Consider the following 21,179-nt stretch of genomic DNA (forward strand, 5'->3'; position numbering starts at 1 on the left):
ACCTCATGTTTTTAGGCATTATCTATTTCTGCCACTGTGTGAAGTGTCTCTCACCTCAAGTTTTTAGACATTATCTATTTCTGTGAGTGTGTCTCTGCCTGTGCCACATCGCAGGGTATGTGTATGTGAGGAGTTGAGTGGGAGACGAGGAGAGGGGAGGGGGGGCAGCAGGGCATAAGGGGGATATGAGGTGGAAAACAGAGGGGTAAATGTGGAGAAGAGAGGAGAGCCCTTTGGAGAGGAGCATGCTGAGATTTCCACTTCCTCAATCCCAGCAGGCTACAGGGGGATCTTGAGTGTTCAAAGCCAGAGACACACACACTGGGAGAGAGCGGGAAGAGGAGAGGGGAGAAGGGCATACAGGAGGAGATAGGGTAGGGATGGGCTCTTAGAGATCAGGGGCAACAAATAAAACACTGTTTAAAAGTTACAAACATCAGGAGCTCCCTCTCCCCGTGCCTGTTCCATCACTACACTCACACTCACAACTCAACCAATATCACATGTCCTATTCACAATCGACAGACCCTGAGCCAATCACCAACAGAGCTAGAATATACACTATATATACAAAAATATGTGGACACCCCTTCAAATTAGTAGATTCGGCTACTTCAGCCACACCCGTTGCTGACAGGTGTGTAAAATCGAGCACACAGCCAATCTCCATAGACAAACATTTCCGTAAAAATGCAACACTCACTACCGAGTTCCAAACTGCCTCTGGAAGCAACGTCAGCACAAGAACTGTTTGTTGGGAAATGGGTTTCCATGTCCGAGCAGCCTCACACCACGCCTAAGATCACCATGCGCAATACAAAGCGTAGGCTGGAGTGATGTAAAGCTCACCACCATTGGACTCTGGAGCAGTGGAAGCGTGTTCTTTGGAGTGATGAATCACGCTTCACCAATCTGAGAACGCTACCTGCCCGAATGCATAGTGCCAACTGTAAAGTTTGGTGGAGGAGGAATAATGGTCGGGGGCTGTTTTTCATGGTTCGGCCTAGGCCCCTTAGTTCCAGTGAAGGGAAATCAACACTACAGCATACAATTTCTGATCAGTGTGGAAGAACTTGACTGGCCTGCACAGAGCCCTGACCTCAACCCCGTCGAACACCTTTGGGATGAATTGGAACACCGACTGCGGGCCAGGCCTAACCACCAAACATCAGTGCCCGACCAACCTCACTAATGCTTTTGTGGCTGAATGGAAGCAAGTCCCTGCAGCAATGCTCCAACATCTAGTGAAAAGCCTTACCAGAAGAGTGGAGGATGTTATAGCAGCAAAGGGGGGGACCAACTCCATATTAATGCCCATGATTTTGGAATGATGTCCACATACTTTTGGTCATGTAGTGTACTTCAAAACGGCGTTTTTATTATGTGACTTAGGGGTGGCATTTTCCTACACAATATCATCTACTGGCAAGACACTGACAAGGAGTATGTAGGGCTATGCTTTGATATTTCGATATAACTTACTTATAATAATTTTTGGATTGTCCATGTACCCAGACAACACAGAACCCAGAAGTGAAGTCTCACAACAAAAGGCCTGGAAGCAGTGATCTACGACACAAAAGGGTCCTCTTTCACTCTCCCGAAATCAACCAGAACATCCCTTCTCTCTAGCTGGCTTATTACTTCTACAAGAGGAAGATAGAACTTGGTCTACATATCAATGAATTTAACCACAGGAAACCAATATGTACTTTCTTAAAACTCTCAGGGGTGCACTAAGAATTGAAATGCTCAACCAGCAAGGGAAATCTCCATTGCCATGTCAGAAACAGAGAGAGAGAGAGAGAAAATATAATTGTCTCATATTTCCATTACTCTAGAATTGCAAACATTAATAACCGCAGCTGTCCCCCCTCCCTATTTCCCTCTCCGCGCTCATCTTCTCTCGCCACGCTTCACATCTCATTGTGATCAATGTATTTTCAGAGGGGCACACGGAATCCAGATGAAAAGAGCACAAACCACACCTGAAGCATCCACGACCTCTCTCTCTTCTTTACTTCTCTCTCTTTCTCTCTATTTCTCTCTCTCGTTCACTGATTTCCCTCTCCTTCTCCAACTATGTGTATCCCCCTCTCCATCTCTCTCTCTCTCCCTATTTCCCTCTAGCTTTCAACTGCATGAAAGAGGAAAGTGAGCGTGCGCCTCAATGAAGAGATGTCAGAACAAGGTGAAGTAGGGTCGGGTTCAAAGGTTGAAATTGTACATTTAGTCATTTAACACACGCTCTTATACAGACCGACTGACAGGACTATTAGGGTTAAGTGCCTTGCCAAGGTTTTTCACCTGGTCGGTTTTGGGATTCGAACCAGCGACCTTTTGGTTACTGGCCCAACGCGGTTAACCACTAGGCGATTTAATGGTCTGGTTTAACTTCAAAGATTGTTCCTGTGTAACAACTACACTGTAAGGCTCCACAGCCCACAATGATCTATAGCCGGTCTGGTGAATACAGTCCAATACTGCAATAACTAATGTATTCAAAGTGACAGCACCATAATAGCAGCTTCAGACATATTATGCAGCAATTGACATTGCAATGTTGCATAATCTATTCGTAACATCCACATAAACCAGCTCAAAAAAACTAGAGGGTTATATTTTTCATTACGTGGGAAAACACAAGGCTACACAAATACATATTGCATATTGTTTTCGATTGAAATCCCCCTCTCTTCAAAACAGGCTAGCAACAGTCCCTGAGTGACTGCATTTTCCATAATTGGACCACACATGTAAATGTCTTCTGTCCTGTAATTCTGTGTGTATTTTCAGTGGCGTCGAGTTAGGGTTGCATCTTCTAACGCTTAACATTGAGTGAGGCTCGTTAACATAATCGTTCTAGGTTTATTTTGAACTCACAGAAAATCCCAGTATATCAGACAGGATCACTTCCAGGGTCATCATTACACAGTACCTTTTGCTTGTGAGCGGCGAGGTATCCCTGGAGTTTCTCTGCTCTGAGGAAAGGACTGCTGTGCACTGCGAAGCGCACGTCCAGTGTCCTCTCCCTGACGTCCATCAGGCTGAAGACGTTGATGTCATCAACGCCCACCGCCAACATCTCCGACAGGAAGTCCACCAGCAGTTCATAACGACTCCTCAAGCTACCACGCTGCTCAATAAACTCATTCGCTGTGATGTCTGCAACACACACACACACACACACACACAAGTAGACACACAAACAAACAAAGTTATACAAGCCAACATATGCCACATGACTCTTCCCTCTCGTTTTCCTAGGCAGAAACAGACGCATCCCTACAATCTCTTCAATGAGCAGGAGAAACATACAGGCAGTAAACAGAATAACAGACAAGCTCTGCTTGTGACTTGTCCTCTTATTAGAGAGACACTCCGTATCTGTAATACTGGACATATATTTCTAAAAGATAAAGAGCTGTACTCGTGAACAATGCATGTCCTCGAAGCAGCTCTGGATGTATTTAAGGAACATTAACGTCGTGCGAGGACCATGTTCCCAGACCTGACCTGACAGGCCCTGTCAATCTCCTCTCCTCTCCCCTCCTGAGAGCCACTGGCCCTGGCCCAGCGAGACAGACACCACCCAGCCCTGCTACACAATGTAACAGTCACAGCCAACGCTCACACAGATAGACCACAATGGCCATGTCGGGGATATTGAGCGGGGGGGGTGAGGGGGGATGGTAGAGGACGGTACAGCCTTCAACCTCAATTTGGAACATGGCATCGCTGCTAAGGAGAGGGTGCCAAGGTGAGAAAGCTCCTGAGCCGAGGCCACCTCTAATTGAGCCAACACCTTCTAGCATGGGATTAGGAGAGTGAGGGAAGCTGGGGATGGAGCAGGGGCCCTGGGCTTTACCTCTGCCCCACTCCCCTCAGTCCCCTGGGCCCTGTTTGACACAGACAGGGTCCACCTACTGCTCCAATCGAAACTCTTCAGCCCACAGGAGACAGGTGGGAAGGAAAGGGAAAGAGATTTCATCCAATTTTCATGACATCAGTGACATTGTTTTAAGGGAGAAGGCTCCAATAATCATATCTGATGAATGAAACGTTTAATAAATGCCTGTTATTGAATTTGGGTGTTTCTACAAAGTTTAGTGTGTGTAACTGTCTGACTGAATGTGTGTGTGTGTGTGTGTGTGCACGTGTGTGCGTGCATGTGACGTGCATATGTGAGTGCATGTGTGTAACTTTCTGACAGTGTGTGCTCTCATCTCTCCCACTCTTAATCCCCAGGCTGACGGTAGGCTTTAAGTGTCATGCTGGGACCACCTGAGCGGTGTCAATCTGGGATCATTAGGTCCTGAGGAGTGTCAGTGTTGCTCAGTGTGACTAAGGCCGCGGGAACAGACAGAGGGAGGAATCCTAGATTGACATTAAGAGAATGGAAATGCAATTCAGCGAGAGGATGCTGCTGCCGGTGCTACTGCCGTCTGTCTGGTCTCATTACCAGTGCGGCGGGAGACAGACAGGGACTCTCTTTAACATGGAGGGACAGATTGTCACCTGGCTTTGATCCAAAGCAAAGATCACATCGACAATCCTTCCCACGGGCATTAGGGGGATACACACACACGTGAACTCGTGGACATAAGTGTACGCAGTCGCACACACGCAAGCACACACACACGCAAGCACACACACACACACACACACACACACACACACACACACACACACACACACACACACACACACACACACACACACACACACACACACACACACACACACACACACACACACACACACTGGCGGATTTAGGTGTTGGTGACATGGGCAGCTGACCGCACACAATTCTTTGGAATGGTGACATTTGCGCGATTGGTTTTCTAGCGCTCATTTGCACGTCATGTCAATGATATCATGTCACCGTGTGGGACTGTGGGTCAATTAACCGTGTCAGAGTGGGCGCCCTGATTCTAGTTTGTGAGCTAGGCAGGCTACTGCCTGGGAAGGTCTCCCACTCAGAAGTACGGGATGGAGAGGGGGGCGGGGGTAGGTTGACCTCAGGTCTCCCTACTGGAAGCCCGAGGTAGGGGGATCGGGGGAATCTATCAAATAGCGCACCTCTAACTTTGTACGTTACTAATGCAATTAGTAAATAAGTCACACTACGAAACGCTACCAAATAAACCACAATTCATTCATAATACTGTGAATATATTCAGTTGTAGTCAGAAGTTTACATACACCTTAGCCAAATACATTAAACTCAGCTTTTCACAAATCTTGACATTTAATCCTAGTAAAAATTCCCTGTCTTAGGTCAGTTAGGAGCACCACTTTATTTTAAGAATGTGAAATGTCAAAATAATATTAGAGAGAATTATTTATTTCAGCTTTTATTTCTTTCATCACATTCCCAGTGGGTCAGAAGTTTACATACACTAAATTAGTATTTGGTAGCATTGCCTTTAAATTGGTTAACTTGGGTCAAACGTTTCAGGTAGCCTTCCACAAGCTTCCTACAATAAGTTGGGTGAATTTTGGCCCATTCCTCCTGACAGAGCTGGTGTAACTGAGTCAGGTTTGTAGGCCTGCTTGCTCGCACACGCTTTTTCAGTTCTGCCCACACATTTTCTATGGGATTGAGGTCAGGGCTTTGTGATGGTCACTCCAATATCTTGATTTTGTGGTCCTTAAGCCATGTTGCCACAACTTTGGAAGTATGTTTGGGGTCATTGTGCATTTGGAAGACCCATTTATGACCAAGCTTTAACTTCCTGACTGATGTCTTGAGATGTTGCTTCAGTATATCCACATAGTTTTCCTGCCTCATGATGCCATCTATTTTGTGAAGTGCACCAGTCCCTCCTGCAGCAAAGCACCCCACAACATGACGCTGCCACCCCCGTGCTTCATGGTTGGTATGGTCTTCTTCGGCTTGCAAGCCTCCCCCTTTTTCCTCCAAACATAACGATGGTCATTATGGCCAAACAGTTCTATTTTTGTTTCATCAGACCAGATTTCTCCAAAAAGTACGATCTTTGTCCCCATGTGCAGTTGAAAACCGTAGTCTGGCTTTTTTATAGCGGTTTTGGAGCAGTGGCTTCTTCCTTGCTGAGTGGCCTTTCAGGTTATGTCGATATAGGACTCGTTTTACTGTGGATATAGATACTTTTCTACCTGTTTCCTCCAGCATCTTCCCGAGGTCCTTTGCTGTTGTTCTGGGATTGATTTGCACTTTTCGCGCCAAAGTATGTAGTGAAATAATGAAGGAATTACGTAGTACGTAGTGAAATAATCTGTCTGTAAACAATTGTTGTAAAAATGACTTGTGTCATGCTCAAAGTAGATGTTCACACTGACTTGCCAAAACTAGTTTGTTAACAAGAAATGTGTGGAGTGGTTGAAAAACGAGTTTTAATGACTCCAACCGAAGTGTATGCAAACTTCCGACTTCAACTGTAGTTTCACAGACATATTGTTGCATTTTTTTCCTGGTTTGTGCGAAATCGTTAAGAATAATAGAAAACCAGTCTGCACACCACCAAGGTGAATTGGTTTAGTCTTGACTCTTGGTTGACAGTGTTGGGGGATGGGTAATGTATTAGTGCCAAATAAACACAAATGGATAAGAAAAGGTCTAAGACATCAGGTGCCCAGTTTAGGACAAAGAGGGATGAAGAAGAGGAGAAACGCGCAAAAGACAAAGGTATGCAGCTATGTCATGTCTTTATGAGTATAATATTATGCATGTCATGAAATAGGCTATTATGACACTTGTGTTTGTTAGTCTATGTTGCTATGTTGTTGCTATGCTATTACACATAGGGCTACAATATTCCGTTTTCTGTCCAGCTAGCTTACATAACATTGGATATCATTTCACACAGTTTCATCATGATAGTAGCCTGCAGCAAAATGATTACAACCTAACTAGCACATTATGGATTTGGTTAACTTTCATTGAGGTGACATCATGAAGGTTTTCTGTGATAGTTTTGACTAGGTCCTGAGCTCAGTAAGGGGAATTTCCAAAGCTGTAGGCTAACTTTAAAAGACGTCTATTATGCTGATATTTGGTCTATTTTGTGATATATTGAATCTTTTGGGGTGTCTTATGCCTATAATTAGCCAAGGAGGTTGTATGGTTCATTTGGTTCCGATTCTGAAAGTTTGATAAACTGTGCATAATGTATTTAGGGTGTCAGGGTGTCAGACTCATATACTGTATTTCAATGCAAATTCAGGGGCACTTCTGAAATATTTTGCAGCACCCTCTGGCACTGGCCAGGATGAGGAACCATCTACCTCCTCAGCCACACAGGCCTTTTCAGAAATGATCTCGAAGCCTCAGGATGAGGAGCCATCACCTCCTCAGCCACACAGGTGTTTTCACAAATGTTGTGTGAGCCTGAGGATGAGGATGAAGACCCATTTGCTTCCACTTCTCCCCAGCAGGATTCTTCAGGTGTGTTTGTGCGCACACGCACGTGTGTCTGGGTGCACACATATATCCCTGCATAACATAAACAAAATAAATACTTTCCCCTTTGGAAAGTTTTAGGTTTCCATATTGTAGGTAACAATGATGATTGTATTGTATTATTACTGGGTTTGTATGTGGGATGTTCCACCACTATAAATGCTGTGAATAACTTGTGTCAACTTATGCCCATGTGCTCTCCATTAGAAATGCCTGTAGCAGCATCCCCACCAAATCCTGCTGCTGAGGATGAACCACTGTCTACACACCCTGCTGCTGAGGATGAACCACTGTCTACAAACCCTGCTGACTGGCCTTCAGTTCTGACCAACAGAATTCGGACACAACCAGTTTGCAGAGGACCAAGTGAGGTACTTTGTTTTCCCAAGGAATGAGAGTGATGGAAGAAGTTCCCACCACCAGTATTTCAGGAAGACCTTGGTGAGTGGTGATAAAATCCCTAGAAGTTGGTAGGTGTATTCTGAAAGAAACAGCCTCTTCTGCTTCTGCTGCAAACTCTTTTCTAAGAAGAAAATGTATTTAGCAAACTCAGGACTGACAGACTGGAAACATGCACGTTCTTTGCTGACTTCACACGAGAGCAGTCCAGAACACCAAAACTGCATGAAATCAAGGAAAGAACTGGCAATAAGGATTTTAAAAAATGGAAACAATTGATAAACATTAAATGGTACTTGAGAGGATGAAAGGATAAGATGGAGAGAGGGGTTGACACGTCTGACTGTTATTGTGCAGTCTCTGGCAGTTAGAAATCTGGCACCAAGGGGACACACAGAAACACTGTACTCTCCATCAAATGGACATTTCCTCATAGAGGTTGAATTGATGGCACAATTTGATCCAGACATGAAAGAGCACCTTAACCGTCTCCAAAAAGGGACCTCGAGTCACACCACCAGCTACCTTGGCCACCAAATACAGAATTAACTCATTGGTTTGTTGAGCAGCAAGGTAATTTAAAAAATGTTGAGTGACACAAAGCTGGCAAAATTCTTGAAGGTGTCATAAGAATTTGGACAAATTCATTTATAGTATATAACATTTAGTCAATAGTTTAGTATTTGGTCTCATATTCCTAGCATGCAATGACTTCATCAAGCTTGTAACTACAAACTTGTTGGATGCATTTGCAATTTGCTGTGGTTGTGTTTCGGATGATGTTGTGCCCAATATAAATTCATTTTAAATAATGTAGTGTCATTTTGGAGTCACTTTAATCTGTAACTTTCTCACTCATCATTATTCATGATTCATTCATTATGATCCATAATCATGGTAGCATCCACATTAATGTAGAAGTGTTCAGAAACATATTCTAGTCTTATTTACAATAAAAGTGACTCCAAAATGACACAATACATTATTAACCATTGATTTCTATTGGGGCACAACATAACCCGAAACACAACCAAAACCAACTGCAAATGCATCCAACACGTTTGTAGAGTCACAAGCCTGATGAGGTCATTGAGTGCTAGGAATCTGGGACTAAAATACAAAACTTTTGACTAAATTTAATACCATATAAGTGAATTTGTCAAAATAATTATACACCTTCAAATGGGGAGACTAGACATAGACATAAAGTGCATTGATTCCTAAATGGTACAACAGATATGTATGAAAATACCCTAAAATAAAAGGTGCCATTCTGTACTGTTGCCTCATATAAAACGTTTGATCTCAAATCCAAAATGGTGGAGGACAGAGCCAGTTTTAGCTTCACTGTCCAAATAAATACGTAGGGGACAGTAAATACAAACTACCTCCATTAAAAGAGACTAGCATTCCCCTGTCATGTCAGGTCAGCAGACAGACACGCTGATGGTGACAGAGTAGAGGGTCTCAGTTGACTGGGTCAATAGGACCTTGAGACAGACTCAGAGGTTAGTACTGGTGTTAATCCCAGAGGTGAACTGAAGATATTTTTTCCAATTTCTCTATTTATTGATCCCCTGAAGCAGGACCTTAGAGAGATGCAAACAGGTGAGATGGGCCCCAGAGTTAGGCAGAAGGAAGGGATGGGGGAGGAATGGAATGAGGGATAGAGGGATTAAACTTTGAACTTTTTCAAACTAATCTCACAGCCAGAAAAGGGCACACTCAAGCTGTTTCAAAGTTCTTTATTCAACATACTAGACATTCCCCAGAGGGCTGTGCATTTGAGAGAGAGAGAGAAACAGAGTGAGAGTGTGTGTACTTGTTTCCTTCCTTATCAGCACCCCAACGTCCTAATAATTCACTTGAATGTACTAACAAGGTAGGGAAACAATAAATTGCTTGAAAAGTCTGGACTTTTTTCATGTCCTGAATTTGTTAAAATGTTATTTTAATCTTAAGGGTTAGATTTTGTGTTTCGGTGTTTAGGTTAGGGATAGGGATAGGGATATGGTTTAATGTTAGGTTTGTAGTATGTCTGTTTATGGAGGTGTTTACCTTGAAATGCACTGGTCCATTGTAATTCTAAGGTTAGTGTTAGGTTTCGGGTTAGGTTTTGGGGTTAAGGTTAGGGTTAAAGTTAGGTTTAGGTTAATTAAGGGTTAGGGAAAATAGGATTTTTAATGGTCATCATTTTTTACTCCCCACAAAGTCCTGAAATTTCACAAAAATAAAGCTGTGTGTGTTGTGTGTGTGTGTGTGTTGTGTGTGTTTCTTTAAGGATGTACTAAACTCAGCAAAAAAAGAAACGTCCTCTCACTGTCGACTGCGTTTATTTTCAGCAAACTTAACATGTGTAAATATTTGTATGAACATAACAAGATTCAACAACTGAGACATAAACTGAACAAGTTCCACAGACATGTGACGAACAGAAATTGAATAATATGTCCCTGATCGAAGGGGGGGGGGGGGGTCAAATCAAAAGTAATAGTCATTAAGTATCTGGTGTGTCCACCAGCTGCATTAAGTATTGCAATGCATCTCCTCCTCATGGACTGCACCAGATGTGCCAGTTCTTGCTGTGAGATGTTACCCCACTCTTCCACCAAGGCACCTGCAAGTTCCCGGACATTTCTGGGGGGAATGGCCCTAGCCCTCACCCTCCGATCCAACAGGTCCCAGACGTGCTCAATGGGATTGAGATCCGGACTCTTCGTTGGCCATGGCAGAACACTGACATTCCTGTCTTGCAGGAAATCATACACAGAACGAGCAGTATGGCTGGTGGCATTGTCATGCTGGAGGGTCATGTCAGGATGAGCCTGCAGGAAGGGTACCACATGAGGGAGGAGGATGCCTTCTCTGTAACGCATTGCGTTGAGATTGCCTGCAATGACAACAAGCTCAGTCCGATGATGCTGTGACACACAACCCCAGACCATGACAGACCCTCCACCTCCAAATCGATCCCGCTCCAGAGTACAGGCCTCGGTGTAATGCTCATTCCTTCGACAATAAACGCAAATCCGACCATCACCCCTGATGAGACAAAACCATGACTCGTCAGCGAAGAGCACTTTTTGCCAGTCCTGTCTGGTCCAGCGACGGTGGGTTTGTCACCATAGGCGACGTTGTTGCTGGTGATGTCTGGTGAGGACCTGCCTTACAACAGGCCTACAAGCCCTCAGTCCAGCCTCTCTCAGCCTCTCTCAGCCTATTGTGGACAGTCTGAGCACTGATGGAGGGATTGTGCGTTCCTGGTGTAACTCGAACAGTTGTTGTTGCCATCCTGTCCCGCAAGTGATGATCGGATGTACCGATCCTGTGCAGGTGTTGTTACACGTGGTCTGCCACTGCAAGGACGAGCACCTGTCCGCCTTGTCTCCCTGTAGCCTAAGACATGTTCACGCAGATGAGTAGGGACCCTGGGCATCTTTCTTTTGGTGTTTTTAAGAGTCAGTAGAAAGGCCTCTTTAGTGTCCTAAGTTTTCATAACTGTGACCTTAATTGCCTACCGTCTGTAAGCTGTTAGTGTCTTAACGACCGTTCCACAGGTGCATGTTCATTAATTGTTTATGGTTCATTGAACAAGCATGGGAAACAGTGTTTTAACCCTTTACAATGAAGATCTGTGAAGTTATTTGGATTTTTACCAATTATCTTTGAAAGACAGGGTCCTGAAAAAGGGACGTTTCTTTTTTTGCTGCGTTTATATGCTTATGTGAACTGGTGTGGGCGTCTAAAGGATTCACTATTTATCACCCATTTCACCTTTCAATCAATTTCTCCTGTGAGTTTACCACAAAGAGCCTTAATCTCCCAGAAGAAGATTTAACAGTACATGTCCTTATTGCCTTCCACATTTGCTCTTGAAATGGAATTTAAAATGTCATCGAGGCTATGTCAGTAATACTATAAGTAGAATTTTTCGATAATCCTTCAGACTTGGAATCCATGAGAATGTTTACAGAGTGCTTTATTTGTGAAACAACCTGAAAATGGCTTCCAACAATTCCAATTCTCTTCAGGTAATTGCTGTTTACAAATGCATTTGGATTGGGGGCAGTCTTGGTGTTGACATTTAAAATGTTCTGGGTTGTGTCTACAAATGTATATTTAACCGAAAGTTTTAACACCGAAAGTTTTGGACTTCTAACCCTGTTTAAACATTGTGTGTTTCAGCTACAAATTTCGGGGTTGTCCCATTGGATTCACCTATTTCTCCTACGTCCGTAGATACCAACCGAGTCTGTGGGATTAATGGGGGCTGAGCTAGATCGGTGTTTGTGAGACAAGGGTGGATCCCGAAGAGGCCCGGGGCCGGGTCTTTTAATAAAAACGTCTGTATAGTCTGAATGGTTTCCGCTACAAACTACTAAAAGCTCTCTATGAAAATCGGAGACTCCCACGAACACACACATTGCTCTATGATGCTCACAAGCTACACAAGAGCTGTTAGAAGGTAAGGGCTTAATCTAGGGCATCCCAGGACATAGTGTCTATAATACTGTAATAAGCTCACATAGCTGCTGTCACAAACTCCAAACTCCACACAGTTGAAACTGACTAGTTGAATATTAATTTCCCACCAATGAAACAATTTCTGTACTTACAGTATTTATCTAAATTCATTTTTATCTGTTTTTTGATTTGGCGGACCTTACTGATTTTATTATTATAAAAAATAATGTCAATAAACTCATGAATGCAACTGTTTATGTCAAATTGTTCTACATGTATCCCTGGTTTTCCTAAAAAGAACACGGTAAAACACTTAACTGTGAGGATAAATATAAATACATAATATTACATGCAGATAAGTCAGATAAATGAAAAACTGGGGTCTCAGGACTGATAGGGTTAGTGAAATTGCACTCTAGGTTCAGCTGGCTCAGGTCTCAGCACTATAGCAGTTGTTGACATATTGTTCAACTTCAACAGACCTTTTATGGCATGAGCCATTTCAATCAATACACACTCTACAGCTCTCTAAACGCAGTGGATATTGTTGTCGTTTAGAGGATGCACTCGAAATACCCAGCTAAGAAGTGTACGAAACCAGACGGCTCTACTGTAGATTAAATGGGCTGAAGAAAAGAAGAAACAAACAATCATTACGGGAGATTTTGGTTCCATTTTCATCACTGACAGTAACATATTATAAAACATCCTCTTTACCCAGTTTCCTTTAAATAAATAATGTGACACTGTATATAACCACCAGCTGTAATGTAAAGGCTCCTGGTTGGTGTGAATACATTTGTCTGCTGCTGTTTTTGGAATCTGAAGCAAATCCCTTTTATCAGCTTATATGAGCCGTGGCTCCCTCCGCTATTCCTCCCTCTCTCTTCTCATTTAAATAGCTCCGAAATCATAAAATCCCCTCAGCCGTAGACCATTTCTTCCAAAGTACATTTAATTTTCACACACATAAGCGGTGTATCAGACCATACTTGACACCCAAAATGAAAGTGCTGAGGAACCAAAACATTGTCTAATTGCAATTTCAAAATGGCATATTTCCAAGAATTACCCATTTCCACTGTTACTAACCCATACATTGTATCTTGAAGATATATGTTCTTATAAAAATAAGAAATAATCTTCATCTGACAACATGAAACAATATAAAACAATTCGGTCACAGGTCATAGGTCAAGGTTCAGAGGACATGTGTCCTGTACCTGCCAGGCGGAGAGATCCAGAGTTGTAGATGGCCTCATCACGCAGCTCCCTCACATACACCATTACCGCAGAGACAGCGTCTGGCCACACTCCGTCTGACACGCGCACCTGAAACTCGTAGCTTCCCGGCGGAGCGTTCTCCTTAATGATCAGGAATCCCGTCCGCTTGTTCAGGAGGAAGTAACTGAGGAGGCATAAAAAAAAACACATCAGCAACATCAATTCTTCATATATCGCATGTAAAACGAGCAGCCTGTGGTGGATCTGTAGATAGATTTGGTGATACACCACTGTGAATGAAAACTGGGCTGACATAAAAGAGAAGAAATGACTGAGAGACTTTGGGAACCAGAGAGAGGAGATTAATACACAAAGATTAAAAACAGCAGAATTAAAGAAGGAATAGATAAAAGACAGCAGAAGGAGAGAGGGTGTAACAAGAGAAAAGAGGAAATGATGGGGGAGGAGAGAATAGAGCGGCAGGTAGGAGCGAGGAAGAGAGGAGAGGATAGAGGAAAGAAGGGGAGGGGAAGGTGGAGATTATAAAAGTGAAAAAAAGATGAGAGGAAGCAACTCCTTGTGGTCCACAACTTCATACTTCTTTTGTAATTGAGCTCATTCAAGTTGAATTACACTGGGAATCAAAGCAAGATCCCAGGCAGATCAAATAGCGAAGGAGACGCTGAGATGCGCTGGTTTATCATCTTCAAATCCAACCGTGTTTTATATGAAGTGTCAAAATTTGTCAACTGGACTCCAGCCATTTCCCTATTGAGTAATGCAGAAGTTTCTCTACTCGAGTGAAGATGAGAGATGCTAGATTAAATATTAACTCTGTATAGATTCAACAACATACTGTAGCTATGTGTGTTGAAAGAACAGATTCTCTGGGAGGGAAGCTACAGTCAATCTGAGTTCATGTATGTGAGTGCAGTGCAGGTGGCAGTGGTAGTCGTCATGCTCCTGGATGTGAGGCCGTCAAGGTGTCACATGGTATGATATGTTCTGAACACCGCCGTAGCTGCTGAGCCTTCACAGAGATCTCAAGGCAACCGTCTCAAAAACACCCTGTCGCTCCGGGTTCCTCTGCTCGTCTCGCACCTTCGCCGCAGGTGCTGGTCCACAACATCAACGACAGAGAGGCTGTCGGGAGACATCACTCTCAAGGTTTTATGGGGCGTTGAGAGAGGGGGACGGAGGGAGGGAGAGAGAGAAATACAGAGGAAGAGAGCTAGAGATGTCTTACTTGGGCACATGTCCCTCAAAGGCATAGGTCTTGTTGTCCCAATCATCAGGATCCGGGGCGTAGACCTTCCCCAGGACAGTGGTCGGCATCCTCCCTGTCGGCAAAGAACATTGATTTTCTCAAGGGTGTGTGTCTCTGTGTGTGTGTCATGAAGGGGTATAGTCAAAAAGAGCACTGTTCACATGGACATTAAAGTATTCTGAAAACAGCAGGCTGCATATGAATGCTTGTAGAGAGAAAGGCAATCATAATCACCGCAAGGCAACAAGAAAATGTGTCTGAAAGAAACTAGTCAACACATGCTATCAGTAACTTTCCATTGCACTTCAACAAGAGGAACATGATGTATTGACTCATTTTGTGAAAGGAGAGGAACACACCTGGAATAGATGGTCAACCCTGAAGAGGAGAAAAGAGAATGAGCTATACCTAATTGCTCGCTCCTACAGCGGCTCCTACAAAAGGCGCCAGAACAACAAGAGAGACATGGCTTCTTTTCATAAACTCCCGGTTGAAGCAAAACCTTCAAGCCTTGGAAAAGGTCAGACTGAGGGTCAAACGATTTGCTCCTCATTCATATATTGCTTTGTGAATGTGTTCTCTCATTGCTGTGCTATTTATGAATACATGCATTATAGTGTATTGATGATGGCAGTGATCTCACCTCTGTGACTGTTGACAAAAATCTCCTTCTCTCCTGCCTGGTGAGCATGGTCGTTCTCGTCTCCTATGGTGATGGTCAGAGTGTTAGTGACAGTCTTGGGTGGATGGCCGCTGTCACTCATGATGACCTGCAGGTGGAACTCTTTCTGCCTCTCCCGGTCGAATGCCCTCAGGGCTGTGATGGTGGCCGTGCCGTTTCCGTTATCCTGCAGGTAGAAGTCGTTGCTGTGGTTGAGCTCTAAGGGAAGGCTAAAGTAGAATGGAGATCCGTTCTCTGCTGAGTCTCGGTCTACGGCCCGCAGCAGTGTGGAGGTCTGGTTGAGTCTGACCAGCTGGGGACCAGCGACGTTCTCCCACACCACTGGAGTGTACACTGCCTCAAACTCCGGCCCATTGTCGTTGACGTCCAGCAGAGTCAGCTGAATGACGGTGCTGCCCGTCAAGGCCGGAGAGCCGTGGTCAGTAGCCAGGATGACCAGGTGGTGCTGCGCTGCTGTCTCTCTGTCCAGAGCGCTGGTCACAGTGACTAGACCAGACTGGTCTACAGAGAACTGGCCCAGAATGTCTGACTCCTGGAGGATTCTGTAGGTGATCGCCTTGTTTTGGCCTGAGTCAGAGTCGCTGGCCGTCAGCCTGGCCACACTGCTGCCCACGGGCACGTCCTCGGGCAGGGGCGCCGGCGGCTGGGAGAGCGCGATGAAGATGGGTGCGTGGTCGTTACAGTCCTCTACCTCTATGACACAGTGGATGAAGCTTGAGAAGTCCAGGTCTTCGACCTTCAGGGTGAGGTTGAAGCGCTGCTCACTGGGCCTCTCGTAGTCCAGCCTCTTCTTCAGTCTCAGGGTGCCACGCTGCTCCTGCCGGTGGCTCACCATGGAGAACTTCTGCTCTGGGTCTCCTGCCACCACACTGAAGGTGAGATGGGCGTTCTCTCCTGTGTCCCAGTCCTCAGCAGACATCTCCAGCACCACAGCGTTGGGCTCACTGCTCTCAGGAACCCTGGCCAGGCAGGACCGCTCTGTGAACCTGGGTGCGTGGTCGTTCACGTCTGTCACCCTGATGGTGGCGGTACCCGTGCCCACCATGCCACCCCCGTCCCTGGCCTCCACCACCAGCAGGTAGGCCTCGGCCTGTTCCCGGTCCAGGCCACTCATTGCCACCGAGATGGTTCCCGTGGACGGGTTAATGCTGAACATGTCAGAGCCGCTGCCACCTGTACCCGTATCACCCACAATCCTGTAGGAGAGCACGGCGTTCTGGCCCACGGCCGAGTCGTCCAGGTCGGTGGCCGTCATCTCCATGACAGAGGTGCCGGGGGCAGAGTTCTCCGGCACGTTGCCATGACAATCAGGGGCACAGGTGAAGACGGGTGCGTTGTCGTTGATGTCCCACACGTTGATGATGATGTCAGTGAATCCGGTCAGACCCTCGCCGCCTTCATCTGTGGCCAGGACCACAAACCTCCACACGGCCCGCTCCTCCCGGTTCAGAGTCCTCTGAGCGTAGATCTTCCCCGTCACCTCATCAATAATGAACTCGCTCTCGGCTCCCTGGCCATGGAGGGAGTAGCGCAGGGCCTCCTGGTCAGCATCCTTATCTGGGTCAGTAGCAGTTACCTACAACATCAAAGGGAATGTGCTCGGTGAAGCTTTTTAATCTGCAGCGCACCAACTTTTTTTTTATGGAGTTCAGCACTGTTTAATTATTGAAGCTTGCTGACTTGGTGTCATCCATCAGGTTGGTTGAAGTGTTAACTTCACACCTACCTACTCTGCACAGTGATCAACTCTAGTTTATCGGCTATGTGCACAACTTTCACTCTCCTGACCTCAGCCCCAATCAATCCCCAGGCAGAGCAACATCTACAACATTTAAATCTACCATGAGAATTGCGGAGTGTCAGGTATTGTAGGTGAAATGAAACCAATGAGCTACTATGGAGTGGTGGGGGAGAAACTGTAGTGGGCTAAAGCTTCTGCCAGACGTCCCATCCGAAGAATCTTATAAAACAGGGATGTTGAAATGAAAAACAGCATGATGCCATCTCATGCAATTCAGTCTTAAAGGCTTGGGTGATAGAGTGTCTGTAACCTCCTGCCGCACAATGACTCACATTCTGAATGACAGACCTGTGTGACCTTGGAATTCTAAGGTTCTATTATTCTGAGATAATTTGCTGGAAAAATTGTTATCTTGTTTTCTTGAATTGGGGTATGCAGTAGGGACAGGATATTTGACCAAACAAGGCTATGCCAGTAACTCGGTTTTGACAAAAATGCAAATCGAACGTTATAATTTTATAATATATAATCTTCAGATACTGATGGAAAAGCATTACAATAAATACTGAGAGAAAATGTCAAATACACATCAAAAGCTCAGTCTTTCCCATTGACAGCTAGCGTTGTATAACACGGTTGAGTTGATGACAAAACACGCTCATGAGACTTTAGACATCTGATACTGTATATCATACTATTCTCCCTCATTTCCTACTAATACACATGCAATGACTTAAGAGGTCATTTGTATCTGCTGTCATAATAGTGTGACAAATAAAGATTGCTGCATGACTCAAACATACCTGAAGCACGAACACAGGCGATCCATCCAGCTCTTCAGTCACAGAACCATAGTACTCGTTGACCGTGAACACTGGCGCCTCGTCGTTCTTGTTGACCACGTTGACCATCACATCCGCATAGTCCTCCCACTTCCCGTCCGACGCCAGCACCAGCAGCTTGTAGCTCTTGTTCTGCTCGTAGTCCAGAGGCTGAGCGATGAAGATGGTGCCCACCTCTGGTTCCACGTCAAAAACCCCGCCAGTGTTGCCAGACGTGATCTGGTAGCGGAGCTTAGCATTGGCGCCTAAACGGAACAACGTGGTGACCGACATATATGTAGTAAGCAGAGTGGGACACCATGAGCATCACATACACATCATTTAACATATGTAGGTAACATTTTCAGGAATCAAACTTTTGTTTTTCAAATGAAATCTGACTGAATCCAGGTATTAGGTCTGCTTAACATTTTAGGAAGTTTAAAAAAAAGTTTTTTGCTTCACAAAGCAATTGTACTAAGGTCTATTAGCTGATCAGCAGTTCTATACAGAATCCAATTATTGAGAGGAGACTCTTTGGAATCTCAAACAGATTCAATAAATTACAACTCAGGAGAGGGAGAATGGAGGAATCTCCAAAGACACAAAAGATTCATAGCTTATTTGCAACATGAAAGTGAGGACGCCAGAACAGAGCAGAGGACTAATCCCTAATCCTGAGTATTTTGTTGTGTTGGCAGTGCTAATGAAACATTAGAATGACTTGTGAATAGATATGTTTTCATTTGAGCTTCCTCTCCCCCTTCAAACTGCTGAGTTCAAATCCCAGTGGAGACCATGCATGCACAGAGCGAGCAACGCAGTGTAAACAAACAAAATGAATAAACAAACACAAGAGAAATCCTATTCCCACTTGTACGTGTAAAAAAAAAAAAAAACGGCCCACTTTCCCTGGCTATAAGTTGTTATGCTGACAGGAGGAGAACAAAAAGAACAATCTGCTTCCACTTCCAGGAACTCTTATCAGCACAGTAAAGGAGAAAGACCTCGCTGTCTCTCTATCTCTCCCACTCTGTTCTCTCTCTTTCTCTGTGTTCCTAGTTCCCTAGCTCCCTGGGTGGTGATAATCTGCTCGGGGGTGTCGGGCCGTCAGCATAGCTGGCCCTGCGTGTGTGCTTTATTACCCAAAGTGGCCCGGAGACTGTCCTCTCACGAGTGGCACTGTGTCTTGAGATTGCAGAGATGGAGCTGGTGGCGCAGCCCGAACACATTCATCACAGAGAGGTGGTTGCCGCTCCACAGGCCTACCCGTTCCGACATGATAAATGTCTGATAATATGGAGCTATTGCACCCCCCTCCCCTCCCTTCTCCCCTCCTCTCCTATTCCCGTAGCGGACTGATAAAGAGCCCTCACCGCAATAGCTAGCTGCCGCAGCACCAAAGGAGGTGATATGCTTCACAATGGATTTGTTGTAGCGGGTCGTGTGAGCTAGAGTCGGCTGAATGAGGGTGAGTCAGGTGAATAACCGGCAGTGTGTTAGTATAGGATGAGATGGATGGGAGAGGGGTACGGATGGTGCCTGTAGGATGAGAGTCATTATAGCGCTCGCTGCAGGAGAGAGAGAGAGTAGAGTTGCTGTGTGCCAGTCCCTGGCCTGGGATTTGATGAGCCTATTGGGATGTTAAGGATATCCTTTCTGAGCTATGTGGAAGCCATATGGAGTCTTATGCAGTTTGTATGAAACATGTATTTTCTGATTTATATTCTGTATACACTGTTGTACCTTGACAAGTAATATGACACACCAACAATTCATAACATGAAATCGATGTGAAACATCCTTTATAAGAATAGGGCATCACAACCGTACTGTGTTTTCTTCACGGTTATGACCTGAGGAGAGATGGAGAGCCCTCGTAACCTCTCACACCTCCACTGAGCCCGGGGAGAGTGAGAATGACGGGGAAGGTGGCTTGTTTTCTCCCTCTCCACCACGTACCTTCATCCTCGTCATTAGCACTGACAGTCAGGATGGCAAAGCCCACGTCTGCATCCTCATCCACGTCGACTTCATACGCCGTCTGAGCAAAGACAGGCCTGTTGTCGTTCACATCGCTGATGAAAACCCTCACGTACGCCGTGTCTGAAGGAAGGAGAGAGAGAGAGCGCGGAGTGAGAGATTAAACGCCAGGCCCGCTCTTATTCTGTCAAACTGAACATATCCCCCCCCCCCCTTTCCCTCGCTCTTCTTTATCCCTCCATTTCTCCCTCCATCCTCCTATCTGCACCCTCTATTATTCCTCACATCTCTCCATCTTGCTCTCTCTCTCTCTCTCTCTCTCTCCGTCTGACTCTTTTCTTTCTGAGGCAATCCGTAGGCAGATGTGAAAAGAGCCCCTTGAGGGGGGGAGGGGGGGGGGGGGGTGGCCAGTATAATATGCTCCCTTTCCCCACGCCAATATAATATGCTCCCTTTGATATGCGTATGAAAAGGAACATCATTTGCAATACACTCTTCAAGAGAAGATCAATTATGTAAGCTGGTTGCAAAGATAGCGTGCAGTTTAACACGGAGATGATGCAGCCTAGCAGCGAAACAAGCCACAGCCTCCAACCTTTTACACCTTTCGGAGTCTGTCGGAGGAGAGGGGAAGGAGGACATATCTGTTGGGCAGACACAGCCGTCGTCAACGGGTGTGTCTCCCCCTCGTCTGTGTTCCAGACACACACAGAGAGAAGTGTGGAAAGTACGCAGTGTCAATACCGTGACGGATTGCTCTTTCCCCGTCAACACTGCTATTGCATCAAGGTTGTGTTTACAACCCTTCTTCAATACTGCTGTCATCGATTACACCATCGCCCTACTCCTGGGCTCCTCCAATTTCATTCAGTATACTCTTTAGTCGAGTGAGACGGGGAGAGAGATTATAGATTGAGAACGTGTGTGTGTGTGTGTGTGTGTGTGTGTGTGTGTGTGTGTGTGTGTGTGTGTGTGTGTGTGTGTGTGTGTGTGTGTGTGTGTGTGTGTGTGTGTGTGTGTGTGTGTGTGTGTGTGTGTGTGTGTGTGTTTGCATGTGCAAATGTGTTTTCTCCCATCCATGATTCACACCACCATGTCAGTATGTTGTATAAGACAGGATGTAGGTGCCTGTTGCTGGGAGGGAGAGAGGAGGG

At 45.2% G+C, this 21,179-nt stretch overlaps 1 protein-coding gene across 1 annotated transcript in view; it reads right to left on the reverse strand.

Moving 5' to 3' along the window:
* Positions 1-21,179, reverse strand: part of LOC129854046 (neural-cadherin-like) — a 197,636-nt gene that overhangs the window by 52,948 nt on the left and 123,509 nt on the right. Inside the window, exons 16-21 of the mRNA XM_055920669.1 lie at positions 20,005-20,148; positions 18,025-18,308; positions 15,442-17,056; positions 14,778-14,871; positions 13,531-13,715; positions 2,939-3,165 (exon numbers count right to left, since the gene is read on the reverse strand). Of these exons, the coding sequence (XP_055776644.1) occupies positions 2,939-3,165; positions 13,531-13,715; positions 14,778-14,871; positions 15,442-17,056; positions 18,025-18,308; positions 20,005-20,148 (2,549 nt within the window). The remainder of the gene's footprint in view (positions 1-2,938; positions 3,166-13,530; positions 13,716-14,777; positions 14,872-15,441; positions 17,057-18,024; positions 18,309-20,004; positions 20,149-21,179) is intronic.

This window comes from Salvelinus fontinalis, chromosome 4 (assembly GCF_029448725.1).
Source record: "Salvelinus fontinalis isolate EN_2023a chromosome 4, ASM2944872v1, whole genome shotgun sequence".
NCBI lineage: Eukaryota > Metazoa > Chordata > Actinopteri > Salmoniformes > Salmonidae > Salvelinus > Salvelinus fontinalis.